General features: G+C 42.4%; 2 protein-coding genes across 2 annotated transcripts in view; one reads left to right on the top strand and one right to left on the bottom strand.

The window, feature by feature from the left end:
- Positions 1–24,866, top strand: part of GRTP1 (growth hormone regulated TBC protein 1) — an 88,350-nt gene extending 63,484 nt beyond the window's left edge. Inside the window, exons 8-9 of the mRNA XM_030568987.1 lie at positions 20,949–21,064; positions 23,914–24,866. Of these exons, the coding sequence (XP_030424847.1) occupies positions 20,949–21,047 (99 nt within the window). The 3' untranslated portion in view covers positions 21,048–21,064; positions 23,914–24,866. The remainder of the gene's footprint in view (positions 1–20,948; positions 21,065–23,913) is intronic.
- On the bottom strand, positions 9–27,959 carry LAMP1 (lysosomal associated membrane protein 1). Its single transcript, XM_030568923.1, has 9 exons — positions 27,805–27,959; positions 13,138–13,256; positions 9,203–9,422; positions 8,909–9,067; positions 5,779–5,984; positions 3,381–3,503; positions 2,237–2,306; positions 1,862–2,032; positions 9–1,007 (listed from the first exon to the last, which is right to left on the bottom strand). Exons 1-9 carry the CDS (start codon positions 27,854–27,856, stop codon positions 868–870), a joined length of 1,260 nt encoding a protein of 419 aa, XP_030424783.1. The 5' UTR covers positions 27,857–27,959; the 3' UTR covers positions 9–867.
- Positions 27,960–27,993: the final 34 nt, after the last annotated feature.

Below are 27,993 nucleotides of genomic sequence, written 5' to 3'. Positions count from 1 at the left end.
TGACACTATACAGAAAAATGTGTCTTTATTAGCATTGTTATAGGCAATGCATACATAAGAATTGATCCTTAAGTGTACAACCCAAGCCACGTTTAAAGCAAGAGAGTCAGCAGATTAAATTGATCTTGTACATATCTGCAGTAACAGGATTGCCCTGAAACATCCACCAGAAGAGACTGAAATTCACTTTACCAAAAAAAGTAAATAAAAACACCTATTTTATATTTTAAAAAGGGCCAGCTCAAACTGGCAGAGCATCAAAAAAAATATCAAATAGGGAATTGCCCAATTGTAAATGAGTTCCTATAATGTGAGTATTGCATCATTCATACCTGCAGATGCCAGGCATGCTGTGTTTAAAGCTTAAAAAAAAATTGTTTTTTTTTTTACTAATTTGGGGGAGGGGGGAATCAATTTTTACATTTTGATTGGTCTGTCATACCTTTAAAGTAAGTAATTATCAGTAGAATTACTAATTTCATCACAGGAGGGTAGTACCACCGGCAATGAAAGCTTCCCTTTGTTAGACTTAAATCTGAGTGAATGAATTAGCTACACACCAGTCTGGAATATTTCTAACTGACATTGAATTCATGCCAATTCAGAAAAGCACTCTTAACTTGTTTCTAAGTAGGTAACTATTTAACCAGTTAGCAACTTTAAACACCAGAATTTAAGAGGTTATTCCTTCGTGCATAGTTAAATGCTGCAAGATGGATTCACATTTAATAAAGCAGAATTTAACAAGCATTTTGCAAGAAAGACTGTGCTCCTTTATAATAAGGAGTCTCAGCTTAGGGGAAGTTAATTTATCCACTTCTTGCAAATGCTCTTTATCAACCCCTGGATTCATTTAAGTGCAAGTTATTAGATAGTTTGATATCCAGCATGGCTTCTCTTTCTGCCAATCAAATAAGCAATCAAGACAATCAGGACAAGTCCAGCAAGGGCTGCGCCAACAATTATAGGGATCACCATGTTATTTTCATCCAGTTGACATTCTTCCACTGTAAAGAGGAAAAAAAATTCACATTAGGAACTTGCCCGCTGACAGGAAAGGTACCAAACTCTCAGCTGATTTCATGTTGGAAGATTCTACTCCTACCATACAGCTGAATGCTAAACTTGAGCCAGTTAACTTTTAACTTGTAGCCTGGCAGCAACAATGGAAGGAGCTCTCACCATAGCTACTGTAAGTCAGCTTGCTTTTCAAGATGATTCAGTAAAGAATGATTGAACAGCTTGTTGTACACAGTGAATACTGTTTATCAAGAGGGTACACAACATGTGATTTACTGCACACAGTGTCATAGTGGATTTATATATACACAAAAGTTTCCCACACATTAATAGAGCCAATACTACAGGAGCCCACAAGCAGCTTCTCTTCCTAGCTACTCAAACTCCTCTCACTTAACACCTTCCCTTGTGACTACAGCCACAGAGATCACTTAACCAGTTGGGAAGTCAGCTTTCAGATCTTTGCTCCTTTGGTATGATTGCCCAAGAGAACACTGGTGTGAAAGTGGAACTACAGATCCTCCAAAGCTTTTCTGCACCCTACAATGGTGCGCTTTGTCTTTATATGCACTCTTCCAAGAAAACTTTGCATTTATCTACATGTAATGCACTAGCCTTAATTCAGACACTCAGCTAGCTGTACTTGGTGGTCTGAGTCACAGTTGTAATGAGGCATGCTGTGACTGTGAGCTTTAGACCAAGCTGAATTTATTGAACTGGCCACTAATTCTAAAGACTAGATTCTGAAAAAAAAATACTCCAATATGCTTGAACTTGCATGTTTTACCGATTTTATTAAAACCTTTAACGGCACTTGAAAGTGTAGATGTATGCAGTTTACCTGCTCCAAATTTGTTTTCATCGATCTTGAAAACCTGGACCTGAACATCAAATAAGTTGACAAAGACATGGTCTGTGACCCAAAGTTTCTCCTCTGCATTACACTTATAGGAGTTCCCCAGTTTAGCTCTCAGCTCGCTCATGCTGTGATTAAAAACGTCAATCTTTGTTTCTGTGCAACAAAAGGCAACATAAGTAACAAAATGGGTTTGAGAGAAAGAAGTTGCAAAGGCTTAAGAAAATTCAAGTATTAACACACAAAATGCATGTTCGCTCCCCCACCCCCGGGCTTCACCCTCAGTATTAGTGGGCACATATCTAGGCTCCTTAGTATTTATAGAGCTCGTCTATGACTTTATTTAACAAAAATCCTCACCTTTAGCTTCAGAAGGCAAAGCTGTAGTCACATTGACACCTTGCAGGAAAAACTTCTCAGTACTTGCATTCTTAAAAAAAACACAGACAAAAAACCCACAAAAGGGTTGGCATTCAGACATGTTTTAAACAGTTGAAGTACAACCTAGTTCTACAACTGAAGAGTTTAATACATCCTCACTAGAGCTGCTGAGGTCACCAAAACAACCAACCCACCCCCAAGACATTCTAGAATGTGACACTAACTACAGTTTTAGAAAAAAAAAAAAAAAAGACACAATGGAGAGGGATACAACTCAGGAAAGAATATGCCAGGTAAAGTGGTCATTGGCAATCAAGCTAAAAATGCCCCAAGACTTTTTAAAGAGCTACCAAGTTAGCATTTGAAAATGGTAAACAAGATAAATACTCTCAACACCACATCAAAACCACAGTCCCCTGCTGACCCAGGATGGTGGGATCTGGAGAATACAAGCAAGGATACAGCACAAGTGCTCACTGGAAGGCCTTTAAGAAAGCCAGGGTCTACATTAACGGCTTTAACTCAAGCCAACATCAATACTGTCAACATTTAAAGGTTGACAATTAGAAATTTCAGGCTGATCATAATTGCTCAAGTCAGTGAGCAAACATACTATATCCTGAACACACCCTCCCAGGGAAATAAAAGAGCTATCAACTCTGTCACATGTGCTGCTGATGCAACCAAGAAAGCATAGTACCTAACAAAATCACCGCAGAAGACAGTGAACCAGCAGGTACCAGTCATGCTTTACAAACAGTATTACTAAGGACTTTAATCCAATTCCTTCTGCAAGCTTGTCATGTAATTAGATGAAACACCTATTTACAGAAGTCTGTTCCCCTAAAGGCCGTTTCAAGTAACAGAGCTACCAGCAGTCTCATTCATGGACAATTGCACAACGTATTAACAACAAAGTGCTTCTTCATTCCCCTCCATTTCTTCTACTTACAAAAATCTTCTCCCTGCTCATTTGTTATACATTCCGTAGAGGATATAAAACTTTTTTGGAATAAAACTCACTGTCACAAAATAAATCAATCTATCCTGAGTCCAGAACAATTTAGTCACATCTAAAAAGCAAGCCAGAGCTGTGCAAGATACTACATTTAAACACCCTTACCAGGAGAAACTGGAATACAAGTCTGGTTCTCCCAAAAGTCAGGCTCAGAAAGGCAGAGGAATGGTCACAGCTCCCAGAGAAAGATGTATTCACTGGAACAAAATTCAGCACATCCAGTCCAGTCTATGGATGAGAGAAGGGCTAGTTATTACATCTTACAGCAAGATGTTAATGCTACCTCGGTTTTCAGCTCATTGCTACCTGGCTTCTGCTCAGATGCATGAAAAATTGCATGTGGACGCACACATGCATGTAAAAAAAAGTGCTCGTTATGTGGGCACAGGTTCCTTGTGCTTACACCACCATTCAAGCCTTGCTGTGCTCTCCTGAAGGCCCAGATCCTTGGCTACAGTCAAACTGTATTTTCCAGCTAAAACATGTTGTGGATAAGGAAGCTGGTACTGCACTGAAGAGCCTGATGGAAACATCAGCCATCACCACCAGTGCACTAAGGCTTATTAAATTAGCAAATTAAAGCAACCATATGAACACTCTTCTGCTTCCACATGAGGGAAAGCTGAGAAAGGCCAGAAGGGATTATCTTGCCGATTACAGAGTCACGTAAAGGCAACAGAGTTTGAAAGGCTTTATTACACAACGCTAACATCTCAGCATTTCAGACAATCCTGTTTGCAGAGTGCTATGGGGTAAAGGTTTTAAGCCTGTTGGACTGAATCAGAAATTTGCACATACAAGCGTTCTGATAAAATAACTTGCCAAATTAAACACCTGTGTCTTGACTGATGTAAAACAAAATGTCCAACCCAGGGGTAAGAAGGAATCACCAAACTGTCTCAGCAATACATAGAAGTGCTGCGAACCGGGTTTTGGGAGCAGACTGCCAGTAGAATTTTACAGGTTGGCTGGCCCTACAAGAGATCTTTATAAACTCCTACTATTCTTTAGGGCAACGATTCTCAAACAGGGGTACACATACCCCTGGAGGTACATCCACTCATTTAGATATTTGCCTAGTCTTTCAACAGGATAAATAAAAAGCACTATTGAAGTCAGTACAAACTAAAACTTCATACAATGACTTTTTTATACTGAAATGTAAGTACATTTATATTCCAATTGATTCATAATTATATGGTAAAAATGTGATCAGCAATCTGTCAGTAAGTGTGGCTGTGACATTTTTGTATTTTTAGGTCTGATTTTGTAAGCAAGTCGTTGTGAAGTGAGGTGAAACTTGGGAGTACGCAAGACAAATCAGACTCCTGAAAGGGGTCCCGTAGTCTGGAATGGTTGAGAGCCACTGCACTAGGGGACAAGTGAACCATTTCAGAGGGGCTGGAAGTTCATGTTGCAGGAATTGGCTTACTAGATTCCATACAAGAGACCTGTAACTTACAGCTAAAGGTGGTGAAATGCATTTCCCATCAATACAATCATTAGGGATCAAGCAAGCCCCCAGCAACGTTAGCATCCACAGACCAGTTCACATGCCTTACCTTCTGGAGTTCACAGTATCCAACGTTTGACAGCAATCATCTCCTTTGACTTGCATCCAAATCATGGACCAGCAAAGGGATCTTGCAACCAAACTCCCCTAAGGATGGGAGCTTTTAGTCTTTCCACTAAGCCTTACTGTGATTTGCCAGGAAAGAACCCAATCTATCAGAGTGGGTTTCCCCAATTATTCCCCCCCAGCAGACCTGTTAATGAACCAAGTATGTGTGCAGGAAGGTACAGGCTTGACACTACAGCTGGTGAGCTGAGCTTTGCAGCAAAAAGTATAGAGCCAAGAAACATGAGTAGGCAGGAGGCAGACTGAAAAAGAGCCAATAGACTGTTGCAAAAAATATATACATACATACATTTATTTACAGGGAAGACTAGTAAGTTAGTCTATGAACCAGTTCTGCCCCCTCAAAGTTCATGTGCTGGCCTTTGACATTGGCTGAAACTATGCGAGACTGAAACTCAAATTGCAATATCATAATATCAAAGAAGGACTGTCAATTGTCTGCACAGAATTTGAAAGTTTGTTTATATTCAGATGCCTCATTTTCTAACAGACTGATCTGTGTGTCTAAATGACACAAACGCATTTAAGTAGCATCTTCATTTTCCAGATTCTCCTTTTGATGTTTTCAGCTGTTTCTATGGTTTGAACAAATATATTTCAGTTGGATTTCAACATTCAAGTTGTAGAGTCCTGCTTTGTAATGGAGACACATTTAAGGGTCTTATCCAGGACAGCTCCCAGTACATCAGGAACACACTATTTATAGCAAGTTTACACTAATTCTGTATTGTCTGAATATTCATATCAAGTTAAAATGTTGAACAATTGGAGAACCATAATGGAGTACGGTTAGCACCCAGTCCATCCTACGAAGCATAGCTCTCTGTGTAAGTTTTTAGTGTACAAAAACTAAACAAGATTTACCTTTCCATCTTTTCTTAGATACGTGACATTAAGCTGCAGACCCATATGAGCAAGTACACAGGTTCCATTTGTACCAGTCACATTATATTTCCCAGTCATTGGATTTTGTGGAGGCGAGGTTGGTGCCTGGCTTGTTGTAGGTGTCTGGCTAGTAGGTGTTGTGGCTACAGGAGTAGTGGGTGTCTTATCTGCAGCACACACAGTTTCTAGAATGAAAGGCGTATAAGGTGATAAACATCAAGTACAATTGCACAGAATTACAAGGAAATCATTCACAAAGATTTTAAGACTGTAATTTATCTTTGAGGGAGAGGAGAGAATGAACATCCCCTTATTTTAAGAAGTTTTAGTCTCAATACTTTCTGTTAAGAACAAATGAAAGAAATTCAAGAGTCTAATTTACTTTTTACTAGTTAGATTCAATACAGAACTGGTCAGCTTCACTTTCTTCTACTTTTGTACTAGGCATTATGGAAAAAACCATGACTGGTTTCTCAAAACCCATTCTATTTGTTATCAAGATGACACATGCCTACCCTTATTAGTTTTAGCAGAACAGCTGTTTATGGTGAAACAGAAGCTATCTATCCATTAGTTTGACATTAATGTCTTTTCACTAAATCAAGAACATTTACACTTATCCCTGATTTATCAAGATGCAGCTAGCGCCCCCTGCTGGCATATACATAGCTAGGCTCATGTTGCAACCCTAGTCTGTTGGCTGCCAGCACACTGGAAAGCAGAAGCTGGTCCTTACATTATCCTTGAAAGCCATTTTCTAGTATATGGCCATTCTGGGACCTGCATCCCTGAGCCTCTCCCCATGCCCCAACCCCAGCCCTGATTCCTCCCTATTTCCCAATGTGGCCCTCAGGCCAAAAAGTTTTCCCATGCCTGATCTAGCTTCTTACAGAGCTTGTTCACAAGCTGCTCTGCATTGCTCCTTCTAATGATTGTCAAAATACACCTTTCCCTCTAGCACAGGAACACCCTGTGAGGTTCATTCCTCTGTCAATTCCTACATCAGACCTGCTTGCACTAGTAGCCACGCCCCATGCCACTTCTCTGAAGGGAACAATTTCTGGTTTATGCACCTTCAGCTGGCCAACCCAGCTTCCGTTCTTGTCCAGTTCAAAGCCAGGATCCACATGGTAATTAAATAGGAAGAAAAAGTTGTCATAGGGGAGCAGTGACCCAACCCATCCCTATCGTTTGCCAAGAGATGCCAGGGGTCTCCTAATATGAGTTCCTGACTTGTTTTAGCAACTTTTCAGCCAAGGCTCCTGCATTCTGCTCCTTTTCAAAGGCAGGCACGCCAGTCAGGGAAAGGAAATCCCTGTGGTATAGGACTTAAGCTTTGAGCCATGATTATGTCCCATTCCAAGAATGCTACACTTTAAAGCGTCACATTTACTGTTTTTATGTGGATAAAAGAGACCACGCAGCAAACACTGTAGTGCAGACCTGGCTTCTGTGTCTGAGGAACCACTCAGAGTTTAGTCTCCATGCTGTGGATGTAGTTTTTGGTTACTTAACCGCTTAGCAGTGGTTTTAAATAAATATGCTCCAAAATTTCTGCTTCCGTAAGTTTTATTGTGGGCTGCAGGTCAAGAAGGAATGTACTTAAACTTCAAGCTAATTAAACCCTCAAAACATACATGGTAACAGAGCCCTGTATGTTCTTTGGCATCTCCTGCCCATTTCAGGGTAAGGTATGCCAGGGAGCTTATGTCTCAGTGGGAGCCTGGACCAGCCTTTCCGGTCCACGGTGGACTTGGTGTAGATACTGCATGGAAGCCCTGTTTGGCTCTGCTCTCTGAGCCAAGGCCCTGGCCTATGAGATTATTCCCCCTGTCTGAGCATAAGGACAAGCCAGGGTGCTATTCAGTAGGTTCTGTCTGGTGCCACACAGAAGATCTTCCTACAATTACTGCAGCTACAGGGCCCCATATATGGAAACCTTCAGTATGTCTGGGGAAATTGATTAGCCTGTGTATTGCAGAAGAAAGGATCCCATTTGCACATGGGAATAAGTCCCAAATACAGTGCAGATGTGTTATCTTCATTGATTTATAAAATATGGTTCCCCATAATAAACTAGCCACCTTTTTAAAGCAAGGATGCCAAGCTGTCTGATCACCAGAGGCCAATATTGAATACGAGCTCGGATTCTTCAATATCATCCAAGGCAAAAACTGAACAAGTAAACTTCCTGCCCATCTCTCTTCAGGAAAGCAGGCAATTTGCTACCAGCAAGTAAGAGTCAGGTCTCCCTTTCTGAAGCAGCAGCTCCCCATGTGAAAAAAGAGCCAGGAATATATAACTAAGGAAATCCCAAGACACTCTTGGAGGGGACCAGCACAGTGAAAATCTCCGGTCTAACTTGTGACTACACTATCAGAATTGCACACTGATGAGAATGAATACAGGTGTAGCTGAACCAGTGAAGAACAGTCTACACTTGTATTTACACAAGGACAAGCCTCATTCGGCACCCTTCCAGAAATTCCATTGAACAGTCGTGCCCTCACAAATCCCTTTCCCAGTTTTCCATGGAATACACTGGACCCAGCTGAGGATGTCCTGGTGGGGAGAATTCATGCTGAAAGCACCAGTAGCAACTTTTTTTTTTATTTAATTGATTTGATGTTCATGGAATGTACTAGACAACTAGAGTGAAATCCAGACTCTATTGAAGAGAGTGTTTTGCTATCAACATCAGTAGGAGTAGGATTTCACCCTGTCTTGATGGCTGGTCCTGTTTATCAGGTGCAGAACAGGCAGCAGCAGGTGCTACTGCCTCCTATATTGCACCACTAATATGCTTTAGGGACCCTTTCTTAATACTTACAGTGTCCAGGCAGATACAATTCTTGGCTTGTACCAAGGCTGCTAACGTGTGCTTGTCATGACGCGGGTACCTATCCAGCAGAAAGTGAACTGAAGCCACATGAGTTCACTGTACAGCTGTCAGATGGTGGCTTTCACATCCAGCCTATGCTGGCAGTGAACAGAAGTCATCTTGAGGTGACAGGATATTTCTGTTTCTGATTACTTAGTCACAAGCCTCAAACAACAAGGTAGGTTGGCTTGTCTCAGTATATTTTCTCAATAAACCAGAGATACTTACCATTTCCACTTAAGGTATGATTCACAAGATATGCTTGGAGCGTAACATTGCTAAGAGTTATGGTCACAACTGACATATTAATCCGGTTGGTACTGAAACATCTATATCTTGTGTCCAAGTCTGCCTGAATATTAGTTTTTTGTGAAACGTTTTTTTCTCCTGTAACACAAAATTTACAGTTGTGCAAAGATTAGGATGTCGCCAGACAGCACTGCACAGAAAAATAAAAAGTGCTATGCCACATGCATAACAATTCAGGAGCATACAAGAGAGTCAATAAAATTTTTACTTCACCTCCAGTTGAGTTGGGGAACACAGTTGTATCAGACAAATTGTAAATGAACGTTAGCTCATCAACGCTGTACAGCTTTGAGGTCTTTGTGAAACTCATTTGTAACAAATGTCCTGCTCCAAATCCAATCGCCAGTATAGGAGCCGATACATTCTCTTTACCACAACTGCTTTTGTTTGCCAGTACTTCAGCATTTTGTGCAAGCCAGAAATGTGATCTCAGCTAAAGTGGGTAAAATCAAGAGAGTTTTAAATGGGATTAGTAAACGCCTTCCCTATTGTTACTTTTCAGATATCCCAGGCAATTACTCCAGCACTCTCAGCCAGAGTCCATTACCACAGGGTGAACATTCTTAGCATTCAAGTATTTAACCCTCAAAATACACTTTAGTGTTTGAGGTTTATGATTTTTTAAAAAGCATTTAGCTCCATGACCAATTAAGGAAACACCTCCCCCCTCCTAATTTCCTCCAAACTAGCACTATGAATCGGATTGTACCCGACTTCCTGAACTAAAGAAGCTGAGGTACAGGAACTCAGATAGAAAGTGAAAGTTTGGAGAACTCAAGCTTTGTTCTCTGGTGTTTAATACATCTGGGTAACAAGGACTAAATTAAACAGAACAGTTTGCACAACTCTTGCTTGTCTATGATTCTTGGAAATCTTATTTTACTTACTTTCTGAAAAGGAGCAATAGGAGGAGTTATGACAAGATTTTACATTGGCACTGAAGGCCAAAGTGAACATTGGAAAGTTAACAAGCTGTACGAATGTTTCTCAGCCTTTTTTGATACCAGGGACTGGCTTGCTGCCTTCTTAAACGGTGTCAGGGAGATCTCAGGGCTTGATGCCAATCCATGGACCAGTCATTGAGAAACACTGTGTAGTTGATCTTTTATAAGGGCCAGTTGGCTTGAGTTAAGAAAGCAGCTTCATTTGAATATTAGTGTACGTCAGACTTAACCCGGGTGCAATTTTTAGATAGTTTAGAATGTTAGGGCCCTCCACAGCTCATTCCTCATACATGCCATAAACGGGAATCTTGCTAAGCCAGAGTCTGACATTCTAAAATATTGTCTAATAAGGCATGAAGCTCAAGGGATTACAGATTGATAGAGAAGCTAGCTGCTCAAAACGGCACTTTATACACATGTATAAGCAGACATTTGGCTCCATCTCGTCTGTGCTAACCATTTCCCTAGAATATAATAAAACTTGTAAGAGATTGAAGAAGAAGAGTATTCACACAACAGGAAATCTCCAGTTTTACTTTCATTCTCTCTTCTGTTTCTTTCCACCATATCCCACCATCCAGTAATTTCTGCCGATTGAGCAGTTCCATCTTCCTGTTCAGTGTATTCTGTTCTCTCTCCCCTTACTAGCCATCTCATTTTGCATTCCTCTTCTCTATGCATACACTTTGATGTATCTACGCTCAACTTTTAATTCCTTTCCAGACTGATTAAATGGCAACCAACAGGTGTTTTTGTTTTTTAAAGTTAAGTGCCCTAGTCCAAGTGATATCTACCGTGAAGGCAGCCCAAACAGACATCCTACCAATCAGCAAAAGAATTTCCTTTTAGTTTTCAGTGCTAAAGTATACAGCAATTCCCAGTTCTCTTCACCCGTGGCATGTGTAGTTTATTCAACTGAATGACTGAGCAAGATTTTTAGCATGATTCCTAGCCTTAGGATATGCAGTGAATTTAGGGTGATATCCTGGAGGGCAGGGAGAGAAGGGCAGACAAGATCTTACTCGTACACCCCTAAAACTTGCAATAGTACCAAAGAGTTACAACTTTATTTTAAAACCACTTCAGTTAAAGTTAATTTAAATCCAAGTCAGTTTTAAACACAAGTGAGATCAGCGGACTTGAAACTTGAAGAGCTGCTTGGCTACAAGCTATATTTTTTTCAGCCAGAAAAAGCAGCAGGTGCAATGAATCAGTCTTAATTGATTTCCAGTAGACACTTGCTTAAAGATGATCATCACTGACACTTGGTGCAATATAATTTAAATCAGTGGTGCTACTAAAATTTATTTTTTATTTATAGCTATGGAGATTTATTAGACTGTTTTCTCTATAAAAATTAAATAATTCAAGATCTGGCATGATCATTGCAGCACTTTAGGAATAATGAACTTGCTCGTGTAAAATCTGTATCAAGTCAAGTGAAGCACACATAAACTAAGCAGTTAATCTTTCAATTCTAGAACTAAGCAACATTTCAAATAAAGTCCACTGGAATAGATGAAGAACGTGGACAGACTTTGAACCAACTAACTCCTCACTGAGATTGCTGAAGACTTTTTGTATGTCATGCAAAAGGTTTTCAGTTTCAAAAGCTACTCACTCTCAGCTGTAGTGATAGTATATTTTGAGACACAGGGAACTAAGCTAAGGTAACAGTATGCTCAAAAGGTGAGTGTTCCAAGTTTCAGAATAAGAGAAGCAAAAATAATCTTACAGAAATAGTTTGCGGCTGCTTCTGAAGAGCTCTTCATTTCAGCTGAAATGAGCAGATTCAATTGGCAGTGCTGTACTGAGCCTGGCACAATGCAGACGATGCCGTGTTTTAGATGTTGCTTTATAAACGGAAAAAGACTGGCTTGGGCAATTGTTCCCTTCCTCTGTAAAATGCTTTGAGAGCTCCTTAGATACAAGGGCTAAAGTATCATCCCCATTTTACAGATGAGGACACTAAGGCAAAAATCCAAAGGTCACAGCAGGTCAGTAGGAGAGCAGAGCCAGTAGAACTCTCCACCCAGTGCCCTGTCCACTGGACCTAGAGTTGTCACCTTTAAGATACAAAAAACAGACATCTAGGATGATCCTGAGCCCACAAGACTAGACGCTTGCAGTGTGTAGTAAGCACCTTCACAGATTTCCTGGGACGACTGCCAAAAAAAAGGGACAATGCTGGGAAAACCTGGCCAGATGGCAACACTAGCTGTACCATGCCATCTCCAAAGGAAGACCATTACATCAGAATACTAAAAGCAGTGGACAATTTAAATACTCAAATGAGTATTTAATGAGCACATATCATTTGTTGACTTAATAACTGAACTATAAACTGGGTATGCAACCCCAGCAGCTTCAGCAATTGTCCCAGTACACTGGAGCTCTCATAAAAAACAAAACTAAGCAGACTCGAGTGGAGTCTAGCTATACAACTGGCAAACAGACATCTAGAGAATTCTCCTGAAGCGGCCTATAGGGGCTAAATTTTTTCTTGGCATAAAAGCAGATTAAGTGCATACACAAAGCAGGAGAATCACAGTATAAAGGGCACACTGTCTGCTGAACTGAAGGTCACAATTTAAGAAAGGAGCCAACAGCAACAGCTGCAGGATTTGAGAGATTGTCTATACTGAGGTAAGGCAAACTAAGCGTTGCTGCTCTTGTACAGTGGTCCCCCAACTTTTCACATTGCACTCCCCTTACCCCTGTCTACACCCCCCAGGAGCCAGGCTAGGAGCAGAGCTGGGCAGCGCCAGCAGGGTCTGGCCTGGGCCCTGCTGCATTCCCCCCCTTCCCTGAACATTCCTCCATGCCCACTAGAGGGGCATGCCACTGTTTGGGGACCACTGGTCTAATGTATTATATAACCTGAAGTATTAAATGCACCCTTCAGCAGCAGCTTCTAATATTGATGTTAGGACCCCAAACTGACAAATTAAATCACTGAAGTTCATGCAGCAGCTGGCAGTCTTGGTGCTATTAGTTTTTCCCAAAGTCTATTCAGGAAATAAGGTGTCAGAGAGCCATTACTGCAGAAGCAAGGAGGAATATAAGATTGAAAAAGCATTGTTTGTGCAAGGAGCTTTTCTGGCTTAATGTTTGCTTTAACTTCTAAAAGAACCCACCTGTACCAACATCAGTTTGCCTGATTAAAATGCAAATTGAAAGTAAACATTGAGCTACTGCTCCTACCTGTTGACCACTCTTGGTGTGGTATTCCACTGAGAAGGACGCTGACAGATTAGCTATTATGCAGACTTTACCACTCTGATCATTCACTTCAAATGCTGAGGAGGACATCTGCAAAAACGCTGTTAAGAGTGGCAAGTAGTTAGTTTCAAACAAAGTGTTACTTGAAGAAACAGGCTGTAGTGTAGACATAGCCTAGGTCAATAAAACTCACATCGCTCAAGGTTGAGAATGTTCTTCTCCTGAGCGCTTATGTCGGTTAACTATGTTGCTCGTGTGCACATTGCTACACTGGTGGGAGAGCGTCTCCTGCAGACATAGTTCCAGCCGCTTGTGGAGGTGGCATTTTTAGGCTGACGGGAGAGCTCTCCCGTCAGCATAGAACACCTTCAACACATGCTGCAATGGCACAGCTGTATCAGCTGCACGATTGCAGCACTGTACATACAGACATATCCATACAGTGCTCACTTTAAACCCCAAGAGAAGGAATGACACATACAACATAAAAAATATATGGAGATATACCTATCTCAGAACTGAAAGGGACCCTGAAAAGGTCATGGAGTGCAGCCCCTGCCTTCACTAGCAGGACCAAGTACTGATTTTGCCCCAGATCCTTAAGTGGCCCCCTCAAGGATTAAACTCACAACCCTGGGTTTAGCAGGCCAATGCTCAAACCACTGAGCTATCCCTCCCCCTTGGTACAAGAAAAGCTTTGGATAAAAGTCTTCAAGTGACAAGGTACAGTCTGATGAAAACAGTTCATGTTTATCTGCAACGAGATCTGTAGGTGTGTCCTGAAGACACTAGTTAGTACTTCTGTGCTTTCAGGGGAAAAACAAAACAAAAAACACTTTAAATTAGGGCTGTCGATTAATGGCAGCTAACTCATGCAATTAACTAAAAAAATTACAATAAATCACAGTTTTAATAGTACTGTTAAACAATGGAATACCAATTGAAATTAAATATTTGTAGATGTTTTTCTACATTTTCAAATATATTGATTTAAATTACAACGCAATACAAAGTGCACAGTGCTCACTTTATATTACTTTTGATTACAAATATTTGCCTTGTAAAAATGACAAAAGAAATAGTATTTTCAATTCACCTCCTACAAGTACTGTAGTGCAATCTCTTTATGGTGAAAGTGCAACGTACAAATGTATATTTTGTTGTTGTTACATAACTGCTCTCAAAAACAAAACAATGTAAAACTTTACAGCCTACAAGTCCACTCAGTCCTACTTCTTGTGCAGCCAATTGCAAAGAGAAACCAGTTTGTTTACATTTACAGGAGATAATGCCGCCCGCTTCTTATTTACAATTTCACATGGCACTTTTGTAGCCAGCATTGTAAGGTATTTACATGCCAGATATGCTAAACATTCATGTGCCACTTCAACCATTCCAGAAAACATGCTTCCATCCTGATGTATTAAATAAAATTGGTGACTGAACTCCTAGGGGGAGAATTGTACGTCTCCTGCTCTATTGTTCTACCTGCATTCTTCCCAATATTATGTGTTACGGTAGTCTAGGATGTCAACCCAGCACATGTTTGATTTAACACTGCACTGCAGATTTGACAAAATACAAAGGTGGTTCTAATATCAGATTTCTAAAGATAGCTACAGAACTCAACCCAAGGTTTAAGAATCTGAAGTGCCTTCCAAAATCTGAGAGGAACAAGGTAGGGAGCATGCTTTCAGAAGTCTTAAAAGAGCAACACAATGATGCAGTAACTACAGAACCTGAACCACCAAAAAAGAAAATCAACCTTCTGCTGGTGGCCTCTGACTCAGATGACGAAAATGAACATGTGTCAGTCTGCACTGCTTTTGACTGTTATTGAGCAGAACCTGTCATCAGTATGGAAGCATGTCCTCTGGAGTGGTAGTTGAAGCATGAAGAGACATATGAATCTTTAGTGCATCTAGCATGTAAATATCTTGTAATAAGTGCTAACACAATGTCATACAAACACTGTTCTCACTTTTGTTGTACAAACAGCAGTGATCTGTATGCACAAAAGGTAGGGTGACCAGACAGCAAGTGTGAAAAATTGGGACGGGGGTGGGTGGGTGCAGGGTAATAGAAGCCTATATAAGAAAAAGCCCCAAATATCAGGACTATCCCTATAAAATTAGGGCATCTGGTCACCCTAGAAAGAGATGTTACACTCCCCCCACCTTGTCTCCTCTCCCTCTGAATACTTGTGAAGTGGCTTTCCTCCTTCCCTTCCCTCCTGGAATGCTTGTGGAATGAATCGGCTGCTTGAACAGCTGGAAGATCATAAGAGTTCCCAGGTAGACAAGGTGTCTGGGACTCTAATTAGGCAGCGCTCACCTCACCCAATGCACGGACATTGTGTGAGGTGGAGTGTGACCAACCAGACATGGTCAAGTCCTCTCTAGTCACAGGCCATGAACAGGTAGTTAAAAGGGGAAGGGGCCACGTGCTCGGTATTGCAGTCACAAGACTGTACCTCCCGTAAAGGCCCTTTGCCTAGACCACCTGGCCACTGGTTTGCTCCGTTGCATTTCATCGTGCCTCGGGAAGAGTTACCTTCATCACACTGTCCATCACTACGCTGTGGGACACTTACCTCCAAGGATCCTAATAGCTCCAGTGCCATGCCTGTCCTGGGAGCATGAGTATGTGAGTGTGAGCTCTCCCCCGCCCCCCCACACTTTTTTTTTTTTGAGCTTATCAGTATAAAACATGCTGCTTTCTGCCAAATTCCAGTGGGTCATTAATCCACCCTACACTTATTAGCTGGCCCAATTTCAGGTAACAACTTTCAGGTGACATTGTCAACAAGAAGCAGGCAGCATTATCTGTCTGAGTGATTGGCTGAACAAGAAATAGGACTGAATGGACTTGCAGGCTCTAAAGTTTTATATCGAATTAAAAAAATTTTTTTTAAAAACAATTTGAAAGTTCAACTTTCATGATAAAGAGATTGCACTACAGTACTTGTATTAGATGAATTGAAAAAGACTTGGTTTTTACAATGCAAATATTTGTAATAAAAATATAAAGTGAGCACTGTACACTTTGTATTCTGAGTTGTAACTGAAATCAATATATTTGAAAAGAAGAAAACAGCCAAAATATTTAAATAAATGGTATTCTATTGTTTAACAGTGCGATTAAAAAAATTCTGATTAAATATGCAATCATTTCACAGTCCTACTTTAAATCTTCCACGTGGAAGCCATCTCTCCCATGATCTTAGCACAGAATGCCTTTGTAAGCTACCAGTGGTCCGTTTCCCATTCCATTGCCTTTACTAGTGGAAACAAATCTCCTTCCCAATACATGTCCAGCTCACCTGGAGCACTGGAGCAGTGGACATATACAAAAGTCAGTGCTAAAATGGGCGAGTGGTTGGTTAGTTAGTAAGAGGGCAGGAGGATAAGAATGACACCTCCTTTCCCTCACACTGCTTGAGAATGAGGGGATTCTTCACTATTTCCCAACCCAGCAGCCCTTGACAAAACACAAATCTGTCACTTTCCTTCCCTTCCTCATGATGGGAAAGAGCCGCAGGGATAAAGCCAGGCATCGACACACAGCCAAGCAGCAATCTGATCCCATTTCACCCGGGATGACTATTTTGTAAGTTTCATCAACAGGACTTGGCACAGTGAGGATTGACAGGGTGAAGGACACTGTTTAGTTGCCTTTGATCACACTGAATATTGATAGTTTTTGTAGGGTTTTGTAAGCTGTTTATATTTCAGGATCTTCATTATTCCATGATTCCACAATCAAGGTTCATCACAAAGCACACACCTCGAGGTAGTTCCTAAACCCCTGGGGGGGGGGGGAGGAGAAAATGGTCTGTAGCCCTCGTGATTTTGAAGGAAGCCCTGCACTGGGCTCACATTTTACTCCTGCTTCCAAAAACTAGAAGTTTTTAAACCAACAATGAATGTTCCATTTTTCAATGAAATCAGGAAGATTTGACCAAGGAGGCTTTTCCATGAAAGTTTATTTTAGTCAAAAAGGCCTTTTTGGGGAGAAAACGTTGACCAATTCTATGTGGCTCCACTGAATGCTGTGAAACAGCTCAGGTTTAACTTAGCTGAGGATCCAGCACTATATTTAAATTATACCTCAGGTTGCCCATTCGTAAAACAGTGATACTGGGGTTTGCCCATACTTTGAAAGTGCTTTGAGAGCCATGGATGAAAAGAGTGAAGACTTATGGGTTGAAAATCTCTAGTATATTTAGGTGCCACTGAGCTGCACAGTCAGATGGCTGGATTTCTAACCTTTAACAAAACATGATGCTATTAGAATTAAGATCAGGTGGCACAGGAACATAAGCCAGCAGTGGAAAGAAACAGGGTTTGATACGAGATTGCAAGAGGAGAAAAGGCTTGGCACACTGGAAGAATGTCATTCCAAGCCAAAGAAGAGCAGCAATGTGAAGAGAGGAATGAATGTCAGAGTCAGAGATTAAGGAAGCAACAATTAAATGAGAGAGCCCCAGAAGGTGTGAATTCAGGACCAACAGAGTGGAAGATGAGACAGGAGTGGAGCCTCATCAAAGATGAAGAGTCTGATCTTGAAGCAAAGAGGAATGAGAGGCCAAAAGGAGGAGGCATAACTGCTAAAGTGGCAAGAGAGGATTATTTTAGTTGCTAGGTGATGTCAAGGTAGGAGGAGGAAGTTGCAGGAGAAGAGCAGTTTACTGTAGCCCCTGTAAGAGTCCATGCGAAGGCATGAATCAGCACTTTAACCAGTGAGAACCCATGGGACGTGACTAGATTTACTGTGGGTATGTCTACATCTACAATTTTGCAGCGCTGGTTGTTACAGCTGTATTAGTACAGCTGTATAGGGCCAGCGCTGCAGAGTGGTCACACTTACAGCAACCAGCGCTGCAAGTGGTGTTAGATGTGGCCACGCTGCAGTGCTGTTGGGCGGCTTCAAGGGGGGTTAGGGGAACGCGAGAGCAAACCGCGGGGAAGCAGGTCTCCTTCCCCGCGGTTTGCTCCAGTGTTCCCCGAACACCCCTCCCCCCCAAGCAGGTCTCCTTCCCCGCAGTTTGTTCTCGCATTCCCCGAACCCCCGTGCAAGCAAGTCTCCTTCCCAGCGGTTTGCTCCGGTGTTCCCCGAACCCCCCTGCAAGCAGGTCTCCTTCCCAGCGGTTTGCTCCGGTGTTCCTCGAACCCCCGTGCAAGCAGGTCTCCTTCCCCGCGGTGTGCTGTCGCGTTCCCCGAACCCCCCTACAAACCGCGGGGAAGGAGACCTGCTTGATTACCAGAGAGGCTTCCTCTGGTATGCTGGGATACCTGTTTATTCCACGGAGGTCAAGAAAAACGCTGGTGAGTGTTTACACCTGATGACCAGCGCTGGATCACCAGCGCTGGATCCTCTACACCCGAGTTTCAACGGGTGTACGGCCAGCGCTGCAAACAGGGAGTTGCAGCGCTGGTGATGCCCTGCAGATGTGTACACCTCCTAAGTTGCAGCGCTATAACTCCCTCACCAGCGCTGCAACTTTGTGGTGTAGACAAGGCCTGAGAGGGAAAGAGTAACTCCAGCATTACGAGACTAACAGAAGCCAGTGGAGCTGTTATTGATGAAGTGAGGAGGCCAGGTAGTTTGGGAGGAAAAGTACAGTTCAGGTTTTGTTGTGTTTAATTTAGGACATGCAGAAGGATATGCAAGCATAGACATGGGGAAGAAGTCAGAAGTAGGTTGAGGGTAGACAGTGTAGGTTCGAGACCACAGGAGCTGATCAGGTCACTGAAGGGGCACGGTGATGTATAAGATGATCAGTGACAGGGGAACACAAGAGAAGGGAGAGCAGAGATCATACCAAAAGGACCAGACAGAAAGGAGGGGAGTTAGGAAAGAACAGTCAAGGAAACCAAAAGAAGGCAGCCTCACGTCCCTTGAGTCTGCAAGGGAGAAACCGTTTGTGGATTTTGTGGGGACAGTTTCAGTACAGATTGTCACAGTTTACAGCATGTGAAAGTCTCAGTCCATCTACAAGATGTCAGAGAATTTACAAACTGTTAAATGCTAAAGACGGGACTGTACATCCACACTCACACCAACCTATTACAATGAGTCAGTGCTAGGAAGATCTATTACAGAACTGAGCCTTACTTAATGTATCTCATTAAAGAACACTATACAATTACAACACTGCCTGTGCTTACCATAGTACAGGCTAATTCAGCAGACCTTTATTTTCTCCTGTTTATTTTAAGCAATCAGTGATGTGACCTTCTGACTTTTAGTTTAATAGTTGACAGCTCCAAAGAAGACTGTTGCAATTTGTTACTAATAGAGCATTGATTCCATAAGTTGGTGGTTACTTTCAGGGCATATAATTAAATAGCTCTAGAAACTAGTGTTTATGAGTAATCACCGTGATCACTGAAAGCGAAGAGAGGTCAGCGATCTCCATGGGAAATATTTTTCATTGCATTGCTACTACTGTACAGAGCAAGGTGATACAGCTTTGTAAAATGGATTCAAAGACATTGTAATTTTAAAGACTGATTGACACCACAGCTGGATAAATACAATACTCAAGAAATTGTGACAAAGTAAACATGCAAGTGACAAATATGAATGATTTACTGAAGGCCCAGTTGTGAATCTTTACCTGTTGACCAGTTGCCTATATTTGAAGTCTGTGTTTCCATGTGTATGTTGAATCTCTTACTAAAGGAGCCTTTATTTCCAGAACTGCCTTTGTTTTGCTATGATCCCAAGTTAACATGCTGGTGGAGTATTATGTTACAAGTTACCATTTCAGCTCCCTGTTATAGACAAAATAATCATGTGGAGATATACAGGCCACCAGGCAATTCATTAGCAGAAACAATATTAGTTATTTAACTTTTCACTGCTAGGTAATTTTCACTTGATGCTCAAATAGAATGTCAGGATTTCCCTTTTCTTTACCCTCAGAGAGAGTTTCAAATAATACAACCTTGTATAGATGTAATTAAGGATTTACCCTTTCAGATTGGGTGCACTAAATTCAATATCCAGCCTCTGACAGAGAACAGGTTTTTTAAGTGTGTGGGGGGAGGGTGGAGTGTTTAGCGCTTACTCAAACTGAAATGTTTGTTAAAACATGTTTTCAGTTGTTGCAGTGCATGCCAGAGGTAGTCTATATTTTGCCACAGTCCAGACTCCAGAGAGTCAAGGTCCAGACTCTGGAGAAAATAAAAATAAAAGAATAATGATAAGTAAATAAAAAGATTTCAGGGTCAGTTCAAAAGTATCTTGAGGTCTGGATTTGATCCACAGTCCACCTATTGACTACCCTAGTGTATCTGTTCCCAAAGAAAACTGCCCAGATTGCTGCCTGCAGGAATTAATGATTTACTCTGCTGCGGCAGTTTCATTATTAGGGTTGTTCCATGATTCTAGAGGTCTGTCTGGTACACAGATCTCAAGCCAGCAGACTAGTTTTTGAAAGAACTAGAGTTTATGTAACAGTTCTGTTTAGCTTGGATTCACATTGTCTGCACAGCTGGGGTTTCCCCCTAGCATTTATGCTTTTTTGGGGAGAGGGGAGGAAGGGGGTTAGCCACTAGAATCCACCTCACCTGAAATCTCACACTAATCTGTTTAACTACAATGGTTCAGCACGCCATAACCAGTCTGTGTGCCAATGAAGGCACTGCACACACCATACTTGCCACAACACAACCTGTGCAAGTTGGTGCCTGTCCCGTAACTTCTGAACGGCTCTCTGGAGCTGCTGGATAATTGATAGTTTGTTATTCAAACCTGTTAACATTTGCTTACCGCTGTGCATGCAGATACTATGGCTTGAGCATGGCAGGAAGTTGCCTGCACCTTCTGCCAGGCAGACTCTGGGCCAGCGGCACGTTCCCAAGTGGTGTGGTGCTTATTGGTAGAACAGTGCTCCAAGGAGGTAAGGAATTTGGTTTGATTTCTGTCTAAATAATTCAGCTGTTTGTCGGTCTTATTGTACTTCCGGTTGTGGGTTAGAACCTACAACCCACAGTCACTTCAATGGCTGACTAGGAACCCGTTTTATAGCTGAATTAACAGCTTCTTTAACACTCCCTCCCACATCCAGGCAGGGGAGTGGTCCATATCAGAGTTGAGAGAAGAGCCGCACCCCCCCCCAGTAATAGCATCCCAGGGGCACATTCAGTACAAGCCCTTTATTAGCGGACTGAAGAGACAGAAGAGAGGGATGTGAGAGATCACAAGACATCAAACAAATAGCAAGATTTGTTTTAAGCAGGTGTTTAATGTGCGTTTGTTAACTCTCCTGTTTCTCAGGAGACGAGACCAGCACAGTACCTGGTTAGGTTTGATGTTTTGTGACATGTAAGTTAGAATCAATACAAGCATACATGAAGTTGTGAGTCTACCTCTCTCCACCTTTTTTTTTTGGGGGGGGAGGAAGGGGAGGACAGCAGGGAACAGCAATAGGTAGAGCCAAGAGTAGACCCTTATCAACTGCCTTCAGACCCAGTTAGAACAGAGAGTGGGAGGGACCAACTGCACCAGTGCAGCTGTAACACCTGTTCCAGTCCACACGAGTGTTACAGTGAATGCAGTGGCCAATGCAAGTGCAAACTTTGTTAAGACTTGCCCTGAGATGCAACAGTGATACGTGGACCATATTTGCGTTGCATTAGGACAACAGACAGAACTATCTTGCAGTAATTGCAGTTGCCTGAAGCTGCAGTGGCAACAGCTTTTTTCTCTCTGCTCTGGATGAACCTAAAGAGAGTAAGTTTAAAACAAAACCAACACCCCAAAAAACTCTGGAAGACTCCGCTTATTCCCAGAGAATTCTCTGCAGCACCCAGCCTGGTCAGGCTTCCATCCTGAGGAAGGATGAGTAACTGAAATCCCAAGTGGTGTACCGATGCTAATAGGTATTTGGGTCTTTGAAAGTCAATTTGAAGTATTGCAGCTTATATTAAATGTAAACAGAATATTGAAGGTAGTTCACGGGAGGGGGGATGTTATGCTATACTTTTCACACTAGTGTTAGATAAATATACCAATAGTTAGCAGTCTGTATTAGATTTCCACCATGAGTTAACCGATAGCCAATTAGCTCACAGTAGTTAACAGGTTTGTAAAGGCTAGTGTAAATACTCCAACAGTGTTTTACCCTAAGGTAACCAAACTATTAGCCAAAAGGTAAAAAGTTTGCATATGAAGCAGAGAGGACTACATCATACTCCATACAGAGCTAAATAAATGTACTCTCACCACAGGGGCAGAGCAGAATTCATGCGGAATAGCAACATGCAGTGCAAGTTTTACAAAGGATTCCGTTTTTAATTTTGATTCATGATTTTCAAGCATGTTAGTGTAATAAATGTTTCACATCAGTTATGGGGGGGAATATTTGTTGATTCTTAGTTCTTCAGTTCACTATAAAGACAAGGTCAAAGTCTGCTACAGTGTTTACTCACTCAACTTTTCCAGCTTAAATAAAATAAGAAAAAGGCCATTTAGCAGCTGCAAGTGTGGTATGAAAAGTCACTGTGAAGTTACATCAAGTTCCATTTGGTATCTGAAACTTAAAGTTTCAAGAGTTTTGCACCAGGACTCTAAAAGAGCAGATAAATAAAGTTAGCCCACATCTTTGGGATGGGGTGGGGAATACCTTCAAACTCAGGGCTGAGACTGAACTAAACAGAAAAGTCTCCTAAGAAAAAACAGATGACAGAAGAGGTGCAGACCAAACTAGTTCAGTGAACCAGCTTCATATTCTAATCTAAACAAAAACAAGCCGGTGCACCTTCAGCCTCCATACAGAAATTGTGCATGCCTTCCCTAAGTGCTCTGTTCAAGATGGCTGCTTAAAAAGGGCCATCTGACCAAACTAGAAATTAACTAATACAAAAAGGGAGTCATTCTGGCACCTTAGAGACTAACAAATTTATTTGGGCATAAGCTTTTGTGGGCTGGAACCCACTTCATCAGAAGTGAACTGAATTTTAATACCATTATTTTTCTTCCACTTGATGAAAATGTAGATTTCTGTGCCCAAGCCTGAATGCCAAAGATTGTCTTTGTTTCTCATTCATTAACCATTGTGGAATGTTACATGACATTTGCAGCCAAATGTTCTAGGATCAAAGGGAAGGAGTGCTACTACACTTGTTACATTTTCATTAAAAAGTGAGGCTGTCAGTACTACCTGGTGCTATGTTATTCATTGCCAATGAAAGGTAGAAAAAGCTGAGCAAAGAAAAACCAAACAAAAGACAAACAAACAAGCCAGTCATCCTCACCTTGTGATCCACATCACAACCAAGGCTATTTAATCTATAAATATGCCTCCAAATTACTAAGCAAAAGCATAAAAAAAGTTTCAAATATCATGTTTGGCACACTGAAGTCTCACCAAATGAATAAAGAGTCATTTGAAATATGTACAGTTCAGTATAAAGATGGTGCAATAAAGTATTCAGATTGGTTTTAAAAGTGGTACTAAGGTTTGTGGTCTTATGGTTGGCAGTGGACTCGTTTACATGCTAGAGCAGAATTGGTCACGACACCTCTCACTGAAGCCACTCATGATTTTAAAACAATTATGTGTGACCTGGAAGGAAAGAATACAGCTGACAGCAGTTAAAGTGAAAATAACTACTGGAAAAGTGTGCATCTTTAGTACCAGAAAAAGACAATCCCATCAAAATTTGGGCATCTAGTTTAGCTGAAAAATGCTAGTTGCCTCTCTAACAAAGTAACTTTTCTGCAGCTGTATGTTTTTTGTCGTTTCAGGGTACATCTATGCAGCAAGCCTTCCAGCCCGCTGTGACACTGTATGGAATATGGGTGACCACTTATAACATTATTGCTATCAGTATTACAAAACTGCAATGACTCCTACGAGATATGCCATGTAAGGCATCAGTGGAAAATTTATGATTGGCTAAATATGATAATCAGGTTTATGTATGTACTGCGAGTTATAATTATGTGTGGTATATTTGTATATTAAATTTGTGCTGTGTTTCTGGGTGACGCTCCCAGACAGCGTGACATCAGCTCTATCTAGCCTGCCCATGAAGGAGAATCAGCTGTACAATGAGCCCATTGAGAAAAGGCAGGGGTTACACCTATGAGTCAGTGGGACAACATATAGGGACATGTCTGTGGACATGGGACTCCAAATGCTTTTCCATGCCCATAGTGCTAAGAGCTTGTGTTGGGACAAACAATGCATAAGCCACATGGCAAGAATATAAAAAAGGCAGCTGCATCTTCTCCTTTTGTCTCCTATCCTGCTTCTCACCTCTGGAGTAGCTTCTCTACAAACTGAAGCTTTGAACAAAGGACTGACAGATCTTTGTTCCAGATATGTTCCAGAGGGACTCTACAAGCCAGGAAACACCAATGTTGCTAAGAACTCTGTCATATGTATGTATCTGATTGCTCTGACCATTTAACAGCTCTCTTCTCTTTTATAATATAACCTTTAGTTTTAGATACCAAAGGATTGGCTGACAGCATGATATTTTGGGTAAGGTCTAAACTAGTATTGATGTGGTAACGTGGATGGCCCTTTGAGGATCAGAAGAACATTTTGTATAGCAAGTAGAATTTTAAATAACTCCCTACCTTAGTGGACATCTATTATGATGTTGTAAATGACAAGACTATAAAAGGATTCAATAAAGAACTAAGTAAATTCATGGAGGATGGGTCCATCAATGGCCATTAGCCAGGATGGGCAGGGATGTGTCCCTAGCCTCTGTTTGCCAGAACCTGGGAATGGGCAACAGATCACTTGCTGATTACCTGTTCTGTTCATTCCCTCTGGGGCACCTGGCATTGGCCACTGTCAGAAGACAGAATACTGGGCTAGATGGACCTTTGGTCTGACCCTGTACAGCCACTCTTATGGTCTTACTTGCTGACTGGGAGCCAGAGAACTGGAATGCAATAAAGGGGGCTGTGTAAATTATTTTTCTTTGTTTCTTGATAAACAGTGTGGGGGATCAGGAGCACAGTTTGTGGCTGTTAGTGACTAACTACAGTGTTAACCACCAGTTTTGGCAGAATCTGCTCGCCTTTTTAGCAGCCTGCCCTGACTGTGGCATTTTCATTGTGGGCTACCCCAGGCACCTAGGGTCAGACCTGGGTCGAGAGATCTAAAACCAGCCATATATACAGTACTTTCAATTTACAGCTTGGGCTGGGGCTCAGGCTCTTAAACCCAATCCCACCCCATAGCTTCAGAGCCAGAGATGCAATTCAGAGCGCTAGAATATGTCCCATTAACACAAGTCTGTTGACTTGGGCTCGATGGCTTGCTCCAACATGCCATGCAGACATACCCTCTGAGGTTTAGTTTCAGCTCCTAGTATTGGCATCTCAATCAAAACAGTTTTTACCAAGTTAGCTCACCAGCAGACCATGTAGTGCTACTTGTAACCAATGCCATACACCCCATGAAAATTTAGTAAGGCCGTTTGGTCAGGAGCCAAAACCTTAATGCCACAACTCAGCTCCCTTTGAACAGACACCTGGGAAGCTCATCTCAGTTGGAAGAGGAGGATTACAGGATCCACTTAGCATCTGCACTTGATTACACCTTCAAGAATTTTCACTGTGCCAAGTACATTGTCCCAGAACCATGTTTCTTCAGAAGAAGCCAGAAAAGCTATAGAAGTCCACTCTGAATGGCTCATCAGGATTTGATATATTATGGGACATTATCTCAAGAACAGCATTCTTCAACAAGCCACCAGTGAAGATAAGATTAGCGCAGTACAAAGCTGATCTGAAACATTTACATACAAGTTCCTTGCAACTTAAGTTTTCAAAAAGAACCAAAGCTGCAAGATTCAGATATGCATTTTCAAACACCAGAGTTCTACAGTGTTGATATCCAGCCCACCTGTACAGTTATGAACCTATGACAAGAGTTTTCTAGCCTAACAATCCCTGTATTGTCCCCCAGTATGACCAATGCCCATTACAAAGAAAAACAAATAGATTAACTACATAGTTCTTGCATCTATTGTGTCTGAAAAGTATTTACTAGCCTTTAATCTAGATTATGCAAATTTCCTCAATTGCCTTTATGAGTTAGTGCTTTTCAGCAAGTGACTGTTAGATGACCATGTTTAATCAGCACACCTAATGCAAGAACTGAGAGCCAACACATCAACGGCAAGGTTCAAAGCTGCACCTTAGACTGGAATTAGGTGAAAGCAGCACCTACAACCAGGTCTGTCCCTAGCTATTCTGGGGCCCTACGCAGGCCCCCATGTGGTGGGTGAGGCCCAGGCCTCTGTGGGGGCAGACTTGGGGGCAGGAGCGCCCCCTCAGCACTCACTGGCAGGATGGCTGGGGCCAGGTTGCTGCACTTCCTGCTGCTGGTGAGCGCAGGCCCAGCCCTGCTGCATTTCTCAGGGGAAGAAGTCAACAGAGGATCCTTTACTTAGTGATACTGAATTTTGTTTTACTCTCCCTGCAAGTCTTCCTTCCACTTATCAGCAGTAGCAGCTATATTTGAGGGATGGAAGTTTAATTGCATTCCCCACTGCACCCTCCCCTGTTTCTGCTGAATGTATTCAGCAGGAAACTCCTGTTATCATTTGAAACAGTCACATTAGGCAACAAGCCCCTAAAACGAATGGGAAAGTTCACTACATCTGAAAGCTACTGTTTCATATGTCTGCAGAATCAGCCAGATATCAATGCATTGGTAACACTCTGAATGCATTACAAACACAACATTGACTATATTTGTCCCATCTACACTGACCATTAAAGTTGTCAGCACCATGTCATTTAAGTTAATGGTTCACAGCCATATTCAGGCAGTAAAACTTTGTAGCACAGTGAAATCCCCTGGATACTTGATTTTAAGACAGCTAGGTCCGAACAACATAAAAGGCTAATCTGTGTATGTCCAAAGAATTTATCTCATGCAGTGGAGCTCTGCATTGCTTCCAAGTTCGCACCTCTGCCTTATTTCCTGGCCCAGGGAACACAAGGGAGGTGGGTTCTGCTCTGCTTATCCTCCAGGGATACAGGGTCCCCTGAGGACTCCTCCACCATCCCCACACAAGAGGGAAGCTTGCCCTTAAATTGCAGCTTACGTTTATCTAGCAAATCAAGGACAGCACACAAGGTTGAGCATCTTTCCAGGAAACCCAAACCCCAACAAGTTTAAAGTTACAACATTAAAATAGCAAACTACAGAGGAAAGCAAGCTAAAAGCAAAGGAGGTTTTCAGTGTTGGGGTGGAACAGAGTCCCGCATCCAGCTGGTCTGACACTACAAGCCCCCCACCAGCAGCGCTGAAGGGCAGATTTGCTCTTCATGAGGACAGCTCAGCGGTTTGAGCATTGGCCTGCTAAACCCAGGCTTGTGAGCTCAACCCTTGCGGGGCCATTTGGGGAAGTGGGTTAAAAATGGGGGGCTGGTCCTGCTTTGAGCGGGGGTTGGACTAGATGACCCCCTGAGGGCCCCTCCAACCCTGTGATTCTCAGGGGACGGGAGGGGTTTGGCCAAGGCGCTGAACGCCGCCCCCCGCCCGGCAGGCTGCGCTGCTCGCCTCGGCGCTGGGACCAGGCCCCGCCGAACCGCGGCCGGAGGAGGGGCCCCTCCCGGGGGCGGGGGGAGCCGCGCGGCCGGGCCGGGCCCGACGCCTCTTACCGAGCAGCCTCGCGGCCAGGAACAGCCCGCGGCCGCCGCCGACCCGAGCCATGAGGGAGGCGCAGGGGAGACTCCGCACTACGGCTACTGCTGCTGCCGGGCACGAGAGACCCCCCGCCCGTCAGGTCATATGACTGCCGACGTCACCGCCCCACAGCGTCACGTGATTCGGCCGCTAACGAGAGGGGG

Source organism: Gopherus evgoodei, chromosome 1 (genome assembly GCF_007399415.2).
Source record: "Gopherus evgoodei ecotype Sinaloan lineage chromosome 1, rGopEvg1_v1.p, whole genome shotgun sequence".
NCBI lineage: Eukaryota > Metazoa > Chordata > Testudines > Testudinidae > Gopherus > Gopherus evgoodei.
Note: the sequence above shows the minus strand (reverse complement) of the source record. Positions and strands in the feature narration are given on the sequence as shown.